General features: G+C 51.3%; 1 protein-coding gene across 6 annotated transcripts in view; it reads left to right on the forward strand.

Moving 5' to 3' along the window:
• Nucleotides 1–12,429, forward strand: part of LOC144058923 (dedicator of cytokinesis protein 3-like) — a 28,648-nt gene that overhangs the window by 14,113 nt on the left and 2,106 nt on the right. For 4 of the 6 annotated variants that reach the window (XM_077577584.1, XM_077577583.1, XM_077577587.1 and 1 more), the window contains 26 exons: nucleotides 338–465; nucleotides 677–823; nucleotides 1,296–1,394; nucleotides 2,044–2,138; nucleotides 2,223–2,298; nucleotides 2,394–2,494; nucleotides 2,864–2,922; nucleotides 3,127–3,275; nucleotides 4,801–4,886; nucleotides 4,995–5,021; nucleotides 5,241–5,336; nucleotides 6,335–6,395; nucleotides 6,459–6,552; nucleotides 6,625–6,773; nucleotides 6,872–6,958; nucleotides 7,054–7,158; nucleotides 7,425–7,566; nucleotides 7,634–7,800; nucleotides 8,132–8,218; nucleotides 9,212–9,394; nucleotides 9,470–9,553; nucleotides 9,615–9,731; nucleotides 10,699–10,775; nucleotides 11,155–11,224; nucleotides 11,863–11,935; nucleotides 12,021–12,121. In XM_077577584.1, coding sequence (XP_077433710.1) covers nucleotides 338–465; nucleotides 677–823; nucleotides 1,296–1,394; nucleotides 2,044–2,138; nucleotides 2,223–2,298; nucleotides 2,394–2,494; nucleotides 2,864–2,922; nucleotides 3,127–3,275; nucleotides 4,801–4,886; nucleotides 4,995–5,021; nucleotides 5,241–5,336; nucleotides 6,335–6,395; nucleotides 6,459–6,552; nucleotides 6,625–6,773; nucleotides 6,872–6,958; nucleotides 7,054–7,158; nucleotides 7,425–7,566; nucleotides 7,634–7,800; nucleotides 8,132–8,218; nucleotides 9,212–9,394; nucleotides 9,470–9,553; nucleotides 9,615–9,731; nucleotides 10,699–10,775; nucleotides 11,155–11,224; nucleotides 11,863–11,935; nucleotides 12,021–12,121 — 2,660 coding nt within the window. The remainder of the gene's footprint in view (nucleotides 1–337; nucleotides 466–676; nucleotides 824–1,295; nucleotides 1,395–2,043; nucleotides 2,139–2,222; nucleotides 2,299–2,393; nucleotides 2,495–2,863; nucleotides 2,923–3,126; nucleotides 3,276–4,800; nucleotides 4,887–4,994; nucleotides 5,022–5,240; nucleotides 5,337–6,334; nucleotides 6,396–6,458; nucleotides 6,553–6,624; nucleotides 6,774–6,871; nucleotides 6,959–7,053; nucleotides 7,159–7,424; nucleotides 7,567–7,633; nucleotides 7,801–8,131; nucleotides 8,219–9,211; nucleotides 9,395–9,469; nucleotides 9,554–9,614; nucleotides 9,732–10,698; nucleotides 10,776–11,154; nucleotides 11,225–11,862; nucleotides 11,936–12,020; nucleotides 12,122–12,429) is intronic. The other 2 variants (XM_077577586.1, XM_077577585.1) reach the window with 2 other exon arrangements.

Here is a 12,429-nt window from a genome sequence, read left to right on the forward strand (position 1 = left end):
GCAAATCCAGGTCCAGAAAGTCAAAACCCTGCCACAGTTTGGCTTTAGCCCCTCGTGCTAGCTAGCTAGGCAGCGTTGGCTCACGGTTGCGTGGTCTGATGGGAGGACCTTCTTCTCGCTCAACAACTGCTTTGGATATTCTGCCCTTGAGTCCAATCTGTAAATCTAGTTTGTGCAAGCGAGCTGACAGTTTGATGCAAGTGGCAGAAGTTGACGCTGCAGGATGGCTGATCAATGATTAACGTTTGGAGCCAAATGGTGCATTAAAAATGGAAGTGGTGATATTCCAAGAGTCCGCATGAAGTGATGTTGGGAATGTGCGTGTCTGCTTGCTCAGAATCTCGAAGAGTCCTCCTTCCCGTGGTTCTTCATCACATTCATCTCCATCTGAGGCATCAGAAAGAACTGCTCATGTGTTCTGGAATTCTCACTTCGCTTTTCTCGGTCATCAAGGCCAGCTCGTTGGTAAGGCGCACACGCGCGCGCGCACACGCAGGAAAATCATAGCAGAATCCTTCAGCAGCTTCTCCGACAAAGGAAAGAAACGATTGTTTTGAAACCCGATTCAATCGATCAATATGTGACTTTCCAGAGCAGAATGAAAAGCAGAAGAAATCCCCGTGTGGGAGAAAGCAAATGTTTTGTCTCTCCTGCACGCCGTGCGCTCTTTTCCCAGGATGCATCGGTGCAGGAGGAGGTGGAGATGATGGTGGAGTCCCTGTTGGACGTCCTGCTTCAGACCTTGCTGTCAATCATGAGCAACAACCAATCCCAGGAGGCGGTAAGAGGTCATCGCTGTCCGCAGTGCACCGCCGAGACCTCTGTTAGTAACGAACAATCCGAAAGTTGTCTTACGAGCCGCCGGCAGCGGGCGGGGCAAAGCGTGCCTGATGCCCAACTTGCCACCGGACTGCCAAAGTCAAATTCCAGATCATTCCATCATGTTGTCAGATTGTGACTCCAATACAAGGCCTTTTTATTTTATGATGATTATTATTGTTATTGTTCTCATCAAATCCAAATGAGAATTGAGCACATTTTGCTCCGCCCAATGCATTTCCCCTCCCACCATCTTGTGATTCTCATCCAATTGTTTGAGGGAGGCCATTTTGTGAATTTGTGAAATGTGCTTTGGTGACGACGGTCGCGTCGACGTGACGTTACAAGAGCGTTGTCATTGATGGCGTTGAGATGTGATGAAGGAAGGCTAAGCTACGCTACGCTAGCACGCTTCCTGTCTCGGGCCCTCGACCGACGGTTGACCGCAGCGACTTTGGCTCTTTTCTTTTCGGCAGGGAGAGTTTGTGTCATGCCTTCTGTCCCTCCTCCGTCACATGACGGACGTCCATTTCCAACGCCTGATGGAGAACTTCCAGAGCAAAGAAGTACTCAAGGTAGGGTCAAGGGTCAAGTGTGAAGACGCACAGTAAAGGTCATAAAAATGCGTCAAGGAAAGGAAGAGCGCACTCTGAAGTCACAAAGAACAGCAGAGTGTCGACTTGTTTGACTCTTTGCTCGCTTGATTGTGAAAAAGCGGCAAAGATGGAGACTTTTCCCGCTTGAATCCAAAAGGCTCGTTGAGTCGTGGAGTTGCTGACCGAGGCTGCCTTAAAAATGCTCTGTTGTCCGGCCTGGTCAGTGAACGCGGCGTCCTGCCGGCCAATCAGTGGTTGGAAAAAGCCGTCTGGGAAAGACGGGAGGTGCCGTCGGCCGTAAATGACGTCCTGATCTTCTGGCCAGCCCCCCAAAACGTCCTAATTCCACAGGAAGGGTGGCCCGACGCCAGCTGCGTTTGCCGCCAGCCACTGATTGGCCTGCACGACGCTCGTTCCCACGAGCTGGCCGGGCAACCGCAACCCTCGCGTTGCCCACCAAAACCCGAAAAGGGCAACTCCGCACCTGTGATTTGGAACCGGGGGAGCCATTTGGGTTGCAAGCGAAAGGTCTCCGACATCCAACAAGAGTCCAGCGGCCTTGATTGAAAGTGTGCGGACAGGCGAGAGTCAGACCGGACCGCAGAGAATTGGACTTTTGTCTCATCAGGAGTTGATGATGAAGATTTGGTGCGTCTTCCGGAACCTGATGAAGCCGAGAATTTTCCCACGGGACTGGAATGTGATGAGGCTCCTCACCAGCCAGTAAGACAGCGAGCCGGCGGCGGCGGCGGCGCGGGGCCGAGGAAGGCTGTCATGTGACTGACTGACTGACTTTGTGCTCTTCAGCATCATCCTAAGCACGGTGCAGCGGCTCGCACCCTTTCAGCTCAAGAACTTTGTGGGAGTGGACTTTGATTTCAAGGTACTCACGCCCAGCGTTGTTCATCCATGCGATCAATCGTCCTTCACACACCTGATGATGATGATGATGACGATGATGATGATTGTCTGCTGCAGGTGTGGAACTCCTACTTCAGTCTGGCAGTTTTGTACATCAACCAGCCCAGTTTGCAGCTGGAAAACATCAGTCCATCCAAAAGCAAGAAGATCTTTGACAAGTAAGCTCGTGCGACCTTTCAAAGTTCAAGACTGTTGGGTCGAGCCGCAGAGGCAAAATGAAGCCTCCCAGCCGACTCCCCCGCCCGTCACGGGTCGGCAGAGGCGCTCGTTTCTGCTCGCCAATGCGCTGAAGGGGCTTCGCCGCGTTGGAGCGCTTTCTCGCGGTCATCGCAAGCAATGACACCAGATTATTCGGCTCAACGTGATTCATTTCACACTCGAAAGCAGCCATCGCGGTTAAAACAAAATGGCACAAAATGCATGAATGTCAAAAGTAGGAAAGTCAATGAAAGCGCGCAGACATCTTGAAGGCGCTTGATTGCTTGGGCCATAAACGAGGGCTGAAAGGTGAACTGATGTGGCTGCAGGTACGGAGACATGCGGGTGACGATGACGTACGAACTCTTCAGCATGTGGCAGAACCTGAGTAAGAAGCCGCCGGCCCGCCATCTCGCCGCCATCTCGCCGCTCTCGCCGCCATCTCGCCGCTCTCGCCGCTCTCGCCGCTCTCGCCGCCATCTCGCCGCTCTCGCCGCCATCTCGCTGCTCTCGCCGCCATCTCGCCGCTCTCGCCGCCATCTCGCCGCTCTCGCTTCCACGCGGTTTGCAAAAAGTCTTGCGTGTGCTCCAGGTGAAAACAAGATCCACTTCATTCCCGGGATGATCGGCCCCTTCCTGGGCGTGACGTTGGTGCCGCAGGCCGAGGTCCGAAATATCATGATCCCCATCTTCCACGACATGATGGACTGGGAGCAACGCAAAAACGGAAACTTCAAGCAGGTGGGTGTGTCCTCTCTACCCACGACTTTGGACTTCTTTCCGGCGACAAGACGACGTGTGCATATTCGAGCGGATTTTGCGCCCAACGGCTGTTTGTGGTTTTCTCAAAGGTGCGCATGCCTAAAAAACACCCCCCGTTTTTTACGCAGGAAACATCTGCATGGGAATAATATTTTGTGTTTGCTATCGATCATTTATTTTAAGAAGATTAACAATTTATTTTTGACACGACACCCCTGTTCATTCGTAAGCGACACGACAGGCTACTTGCAAAACATTGGCTGAGTAAAAGTCCGAGTCAGTAAACGAAGCGTTGCAGCTGCATGTTGTCAATACACAACTTGACAAGCTTCAAAACGTAAAATTCTTACTCCAAAAGTAAACGGAAATGACCTGGCCAGCAGAAACTTAGCGACCAACGCATCCTTCTTCTTCAGACCTTCAGCGCACACCATCGCTGAAATTAAGACTCGGGCTTTGCTCTTTCAATCCTCGCCTCCGTTCAGAAACCTCAAAACCATTTTTTCTTTGACTGCTCGGCGGTCCGCTATCCTTCTCTGTCGTTTGTGGTTAACTCTGAACACACGCCAGGAGCGAGCTACAGTACGCGGCTACGTACGCCACCGCTACGCTAGTCTACGCTAGCTACAGTACGAGGCTACGTACACCACCGCTAGGCTAGATACAGTACGCGGCTACGTACGCCACTGCTACGCTAGTCTATGCTAGCTACAGTACGAGGCTACGTACGCCATCGCTACGCTAGCTACAGTACGAGGCTACGTACGCCACCGCTGCGCTAGTCTACGCTAGCTACAGTACGAGGCTACGTACGCCACCGCTACGCTAGTCTACGCTAGCTACAGTACGAGGCTACGTACGCCACCGCTACGCTAGCTACAGTACGAGGCTACGTACGCCACCGCTGCGCTAGTCTACGCTAGCTACAGTACGAGGCTACGTACGCCACCGCTACACTAGATACAGTACGACGCTACGCACACCACCGCTGCGCTAGTCTACGCTAGCTACAGTACGAGGCTACGTTCCCCACCGCTGCGCTAGTCTACGCTAGCTATAGTACGAGGCTACGTACGCCACCGCTACGCTAGTCTACGCTAGCTACAGTACGAGGCTACGTTCGTCACTGCTACGCTAGTCTACGCAAGCGACGTACTCGGGTCACACACACAAGAAGTGTGATTGACGCGCCCGGAGCCAAATAATAACCAAGCGTCTTCCTTATTGATTGGCTAGAATCTAACATTTCCGCCACCGCCACAGTTTTTGATATATATGTGTGTGTGTGTGTGTGTATATATATTTGTTGTTAAGCATTAGTACAAGTCTGTTACAGTTTGATAGAGCATTTTTGAAGTGAACCAGACAACTTTATTTGTAGCAGAATCCTCTCTAACACATTTTCAGCTAGTTGTGTTGATGAAGGCTGATGTTGTGACTCGTAAAAAGCCAAACGGTCTTCTTTGTGGACCAAATTTGTGTTGTTGTTGTTGTTGTTGTGTAGGTGGAGGCGGAGCTGATTGACAAGCTGGACAGTTTGGTGGCAGAAGGCAAAGGCGACGACAACTACCGAGAAGTCTTCAGTTTGCTGTAAAGACAAAAGTTTTGCGTGATTCCCAAACTTTGTGGCGCGTCTCAACGCATTTCCACCTTTCTTTTTTTTGTGCGCTACTGCCCGCTTTGTGCCACGGGGATTAGAACGCAACTATTTGGGCCCTACCCCAGGTAGGCGGCAACTAACACCTGCACTAACATCTCGTCATTCCTCTGCCTCGTCTTTTTTCAACAATTCAAACCCCTTCAGCCCCCCAAAATGTGCGGATGTCATTGTCGTCCCGTTTGAGTGAATTGCCGCTTGTGCGCGTTGCGTGTGCGAAGTGCGCGCACGTCACTGAGCGCCCAAAGGCGACGAGCGTCGTCATCACTTTTGTTGTTGTTTTCAAGTCTGCTGGAGAAGATCGAGCAGGAGACGTGGAGGGAGACGGGCGTCTCTTTCATTACGTCCGTCACTCGACTGATGGAACGCCTCCTGGACTGCAGGTGGCGTGCACGCACACACAACCATATATTTATATATACACATACAGAGCCGTAGATAGACCATGTGGGCTACTCCACTGTGATTGGTCAACTGCTGGTCACATGACATATAGGGTTAGGCGGCATTCAAATTTTGACACCGTTTTACCGTCTCCACATTTCAACGGGGTATACGATAATACCGTTGCTAATTTTAGACTTATCTTGCGCTGACAACAGCCAATCTGTCTGGAAGTTTCTGGTCACAGATCTGTTGACTGTGTGCTCCGCTTGCATTTGTAAAGATCTTTTTATTGACGGAGCGCATTTCAAGTCCAGTTTTTTTCTATAGCCCTTAAAGAGTCTCAAAGGGCTTCACATGCCCACTGTTGACAAATATCAACGACTTCCCCTCATCGAACCACAAGAGGGCAAGGAAGAAAAAGAAAGAAAAAAACAAAACAGGCAAAAAACGCAAAACCTTGAGAAGGGACCGCAAATGTGGTCATCGTCCTCCCAGAATGATCAGGCAGCAATGGATGCCGAATGGGCAAACATTTACGTAGTTTGTGATGCGAAACGTTATTAACTAGAATAATGTGAACGTCCATTGAAGAAATTGAAGCACAGCAAGAAGCCGTCAGGGAAGTGGAAGCGGGTCCTCATCCAAATCCAGGCCGGTTGGTCGGAGCAGAACTTCAAGGCGACGGTCCTCCCCGAATCGCATCCCGGTCAACCAGCACAGAACCCGGAATGCAGCATCCAAACGGGTCATTAACATCGCATTTGAATATCGGTCGCTCCACGACAGCACGTCTTTCGCTGAAGTGCGTCGCTGGCGTGCAAGCGCTCCTTTTACGCCGCCGAGCCAAGCTCAGATAGCATTAGCGTAGCATAAACGGTTACGTCGAGCCACCTGACAGGACGCTGGCGGCCTTCCTCAAACACGCTTTTGCTGTCAGCCACGTTCAAGGCCTGAAATGGACGCAAGTGCTGATCTTTGTCCATCTTGCCTGCAGGGATTGCATGAGAGGAGACGAGACGGAGAGCAAGAAAATGGGTTGCACCGTCAGCCTCTTGGTAAGATAACAAAGTGAGCAGCGATGAAGAAATGCTGATGATGATGATGATGATGCTGCTCAGAACTTCTACAAATCGGAGATCAACAAGGAGGAGATGTACATCCGCTACATCCACAAACTGTGCGACATGCATCTGCAGGCGGACAACTACACGGGTACGACGCACGCACGCACGCACGCACGACCACGACACGTGTGCACGTTTGTGACGTTGAGCCGCCCCACAGAGATGGCGTTCGCGCTCCTGTTGTACTGGGAGTTGCTGCAGTGGGTGGAGCGGCCGCTCAAAGAGCTTCTGCATTATCCCGCTCAGTCCGAGTGGCAGCGCAAGGAAGCGCTCGGACGCAAGATCGTCCACTTTTTCAACAAAGGCAAGGTGAGGCCCGTCCGCTCCTTTTGCCAAAGTGCTCACGAAAGCAGCACAAGTTGCGCGTCTTAAGCCGGCGGCTAAACTTGCTGGCCGTGCGTGCGCAGTGTTGGGAGTTTGGGATTCCGCTGTGCAGGGAACTGGCCTTCCAGTACGAATCCTTGTACGACTACCAGAGTCTCAGCTGGATTCGGGTGAGTCCCAAAACTTTCTCTTGCTCGCTCGGGTCAACAAATTCCAAGAAAAGTTCCGCGAGTCCGTCTTGTCTGCTGCCGTTTGTCCTTTGCAGAAATTGGAGGCAGCGTATTTTGACTACATTATGGAGCAGCAGCGTCTGGAACCCAAGTTCTTCAGGGTGGGATTCTACGGCAGGAGGTTCCCGTTCTTCCTCAGGGTCAGTTTTTTGCCCTTGATGATCGGAAGTTGACGTTGGTGGAAGAAAAATGCCATCTTAAGAGATGAGATGGATATTTCTCATTCCCATTTCCTCCGAAACAGCGAGCAGGCCAGCGCGACCCACTAGTGAAGAGATGCAGAAATGCGTCATCCGATTCTTGTAGAAGAAAATGTTGCCAACGGAGCTCGTTAAAAAATTGTCCAAATGTCAGTCGCAGGTGCACAGAAAGTGACGTCTGCTCCGTGTGGATGTGTCGCCACCAGAATAAAGAGTTTGTGTGTCGCGGCCACGACTACGAAAGACTCGAGGCCTTCCAGCAAAGGATGCTGGGAGAGTTCCCGCAAGCCATCGCCATGCAGCACCAGAACCGGCCCGATCAAGCGCTTCTGCAGTCCGACGCTCAGTGTATCCTCCTCTGCGTGTGTGCGTGCACGACCTAACGTGGGCGCTTTCTTTGACCGGCGCCGCCTAGACCTCCAGATTTACGCCGTCACGGCAGTTCCCGAAGCCGCCGGCGTCTTGCAGTCGGACCGAATCCCTGATCGGATCAAAAGTTTTTACCGGGTGAACAACATCCGCCGTTTCCGTCATGAGCGACCTTTCCATAAAGGAGCCAAAGATCCCGATAATGAGTTCAAGGTGACGACGTTGCTTACATTTCCACATGAAAAAAAAGTGTCCCGTTTGCTTGTCCCACATCTTGTCAACTTTCACATGCTGAAGGTTCTCACTGAGTTCTTGCGCGCGCGTCGCAAATGTTGTTGTTTTGTCAAAAAGTGTTGGCCAGCAGTTTCGTGCTTGCAAAGGCTTCGTCTTCGTCTTTTGGAAAATCATCCAAACTGTCTTTGTGACCTCCAACAAACAAGCAATCAAAACCATTTGCTACGTGCGCGCAACCTCGCAAGCCTCGGCTGTTCGTTGAGGCTTTCCGAGTCTTTGCTTCATTTCCAGCCGCTTTGCTGTGTTGCAGAGTCTTTGGATCGAGAGGACGACGCTGATCCTTGCTCATCCTTTGCCGGGAATTTCACCGTGGTTCGAGGTGGACAAGCGAGAACTGGTGAGTGACTGAATGGCCGCAGGACTTGCAGCCAACCCCAAGCCTGACTGGAAAATTGCTTCCTGGCTGGCTCGCCGGCAAGTCGGCCATCAAGACAAATGATTTGACCGGAAGTGTGTCGGGGTGGTTGTGGGTCCAAATGCGGGGAAGCAAGGCAGTGAGAGGGGAATCAAGTGCAATAGAAAGAACTTCAATAAAAGGTCAGCAGACAATCATGACTGAACGAGACACGACTGGACTGGTCGCCATGGCTGGACGGGACGTGAGTGGAGTGGTCGCCATGACAGGAACTAGTGTGATGTAACGGGACCTGATTTGCCTGGACTTGGCTTGCTGTGGAGTGACTTGGCGCACACACTTCCACACATAACACAGTCAAACACCGACTGGACAAATACAACAGACGAAGACCCGCTTCACATGAAAGCCCGTTTCAATGTCGTCGCACAAGTTTCTTACCGTTTGGGCAGACTAGTGTATAAACGATACGTACACGTACAGATTAGTCATGTACGGGTCGTAGGCTACTATATATATATATATATATATATGTGTGCCAGAAATGTTTCTTGGGAGGAGTAATATGGCGGCTTCAAAAGTCTTGGCTTATCGGCTTTTCAGATCAGTGGCTCGTCTTCTTTGCCAATTCTTCTTCTACGCTTTCCGTTAATGCTCCGTGGCTGCGCTACAGCGCCACTCCAGACCCGGCATCGACTTGACAGCCGTGAAACGTCCACGCATGTCTTGAAACCTTTCTGTGTGTACGAGATTATTTTGAGGAACGAAGCCGGTTTTGCTTCTGTGCGAACGGGGCCTCAATACACCAACGCTGAGACACACCTGGCGAAGGGAAGACACACGCAGGTGGACGTGGTAAGACGAGACAAGGGAAGAAACCAGGACCACAAGGCAAAAAACCGCAACCAGAGCCAAAAGCAAGAAGAAGAGCCCTAACCAAAGACAAAGCCAACCCTCACGCGTGTCAACCTTCAGGTGGAGGTGAGTCCGCTGGAAAACGCCGTCAGCGTGGTGGAGAACAAGAACCAGGAGCTGCGCACTTTGATCAGCCGCTACCAGCTGAAGCAGCCGCACAGCAACAACGTCAACCTCCTCAGCATGACGCTCAACGGCGTGGTGGACGCCGCCGTCAATGGCGGCATCGCCAGATATCAGGAGGTGCGCATTTGCCGGCATTTTCTCTCTCAGGCGCTTTCGAGCGCCAACGATGACCACGTCGTTTGTGGCTCTCAGGCTTTTTTCGACAAAGATTACATCAGCGGCCACCCTCAAGATGGCGGCAAGATCGGCCAGCTGAAACAGCTGATGCAGGAGCAGGTGAGAGTCGACTTGTTGGCGTCACGCGCGCTCGCTCACTCGCCCTTTTTCGTCCTCGCAGGTTCACGTCCTGGCGGCCGGTCTGGACGTGCACGACAAGCTGGTGCATCCCGAGATGCGGCCGCTGCACAAGAAACTCATGGATCAGTTTCAAGTGATGAAGAGCAGCCTCTGCCATGTAAGGACTTTCCGCCGCAAAAATCGACTTCGGCTTTTCTTGTGATGACTTTCGCCCGTCGACGCGCTTCGAGCGTGGATGGGTGCGAGAAGACGAGAGACGCAATCTTTGGCACTTCTGGGCTCTGCGCACGGGAGGCCACGTCGCTCGCTCGCAATTCATTTTCTATGGAAGCGACCAGGCGGACCCCCCCCCCCCCCCCCCCAGGCCACACGTGACATTCGTGCATGTGAGATTTCACGCTCGTCCACGTCGACGTGCACGCGTAGGCTTGCGACGCCACACTACAAAGTTGAAACCTGTTCAATGTTCGAATGAACGCCGGTTCTGCTGATCAGTGAGCGATCCGGCAAAATGAACGAGTTCTTTTTAGCAGCGGCCGCCGATCATTTTGTAAAAAATCGTAACCAAATATTTTGTACAATACTTCACGCAATGATTTCTGTGACGTCTACAAAAAAGAGCGCTTGTTGGTACAGGGTTAATAACTTTTTTTTACCGTTTTTGTAACAGTTAATGATGATGATGATAATAATGATCATAATAATAATAAAATGACAGGAAATGATTGGATCCTCATACTGAAATTGCGTCAAACTTTTGTGTTGACAATGAAAACCTTTCGATTCCCTCCAATAGACGATCCAATCTGTGGCAATAAGAGAGCGACGCATGTTGCTGCCGCCGTCACGGCTGCTTCTGGCGTCGCGCGTGTCGAGAGCAGGGAGACGACGAGGCACGCATTTGGCGGTCGCTTGTCGCCTCCCGTGTGTCGAGCCAGTTCCAGTAGATCGTGAGACAAATGTTTTGGGTCAGGCTTTGCTTTTGTCCCGAGTCGTGACTTGCTGACAGGAACGTGTGGAGCTGCTCGCAGGATGACGTCACGCACGCACGCACGCACGCACGCGAGTCTCGTGAAAAGATCTGCTGGTAAATGCTCCATTTGCGTGCTGTGCTCATGTTGCAGGTTCCGAGCGCTGCCGAGCAAACAAACCCCAGCGGAGGGATCTCCAGTCCAGAAGGCTTCAACGGCCACCGGCACAGGTTAAACTCAAACCACGACGACGGCGGTCTCGCGTGGAGATGCGTTGATCCTTTGGCTTTCCCGCACGCCAGCCAACCCTCATCTTGTCCGCGTGTTTGTTTTTGCTTGCAAGCTGTTTGAAGAAGAAAGTCTCGCAAGGTCAAATTATGTCTCTGGCAACATTGCCGCATGTTTAGCAATCCATTTTCCTCTCGGCTGGCTTTCCATTGGCAAAAGGGTCCAAACGTCATTTTGTCGGCATTCGTGCACTTCATTCGGGATTGTTTCTTTCTGTTTTTTAAAATCTGTTTCCTGGTGGCAACCTCCTCACCTGCTGTCGAAATCACGGTCACCTTTGCCGCCTTCTCCCGACGTGGCTCCTCCTCCTTCTTGTCACAGCTCCAGAGAGGCGAGAAACGTAGAAAATGTGCTCATCCTGGCCGACGGCGAAGACTTCTACGGCATTCAGGTTGGGAAAGGAAATCCGCAATCTCAAAAAGGTTGAGTCTGAAAATTGTGCAACTGAAATTGTGCCTCGTTGTGGGTCTGACTCTCGATATTGAACTCGGCCACAGTCTCTATCATATAAAGCAGACAATTGTTTGAGGTTTCAGCAAAAAAACAAAACCATTTCCATTTCGTGAGGTGACGGCCTTCTTTGTCAACTTTCCTTTTCTTTGCTGCGGTCTCCATTTTAGAAATGGGCCGGCCAGAAAGGGTCACGTGTCAAGCAGCTCGGTTTGCCTTTAGAAATTCACTCTTGACGCCTAACGTGAGCGCAAAAGTGTATTTGCCAATGCAAGCCAGGGGCGGCCACAGGTTTGCTGCCATCTTCTGGTGAAAAATAGTATTGTTATTTTTGTAAGTGGAAGTTTTCTGATTTCACGATGAAAGGACATGAAAGACCTCTTGAAGTAGAGATTTTAAAAGTGAGATTTGATCCAAATAGGCCACTGGCTTGCATTTATGTCTTGATTTAGAATACCCAAAATGAAAATGATTTCAAGTTTGAATCATAACCCCAAAATGTAAAATCAATCCAATTGTAATGAATTGTAGTGAATGTTGACTTTTTTTGGGGGGGATGTTCCAAACGTTTGACTGCAGGCAAAGCACTCGTCCTCCAGCCTAAGCTCCACCCACTCGACACCCTCGCACATCATCAGCTTGGCTCTCAAAGGTAAGGACGTTGCAAATATGAGAAGCAATTTTGCATGAATGTGCCGCGACTCGAGCGCTCGCTCATCTTCTTTCCTGCGTGGCAGACAAAAGCAGCAGAAACAACAGAGAGATGTTGATGCTCTTGCCACTGCAGCGAGAGCGACCCAACAGCGCCGTGTACCACAACCTCAGCCAAGGAGGACAGGTCGGCACTTGTTGTCTGTCTAGCGCACGCACGCACGCACACACACAACCATGATAGTATTGTGCAGGAAGGTCCAGTTGGAGAAGAGAATATCGTCCGTCTCGCTACTGGCAAGGGTCCAGTCGTCTTGTGTGCTGAAGTCAGAAAAGGCGCTCAGCAGTGTGGCACTATTTGGACGGCATAAAAATGGCTGACTTTGGCATCCAATTGCACGTTTTGAGTCCTTTCAGCTGCACTGACCGAGCGACTGCCTGACTTCCGACTGCCCAGCCGGTGGAACCGTCGTATGCACAATCGGCGAACACTGA

The sequence above is a fragment of the Vanacampus margaritifer genome, chromosome 10, assembly GCF_051991255.1.
Source record: "Vanacampus margaritifer isolate UIUO_Vmar chromosome 10, RoL_Vmar_1.0, whole genome shotgun sequence".
Classification (NCBI taxonomy): Eukaryota; Metazoa; Chordata; class Actinopteri; order Syngnathiformes; family Syngnathidae; genus Vanacampus; species Vanacampus margaritifer.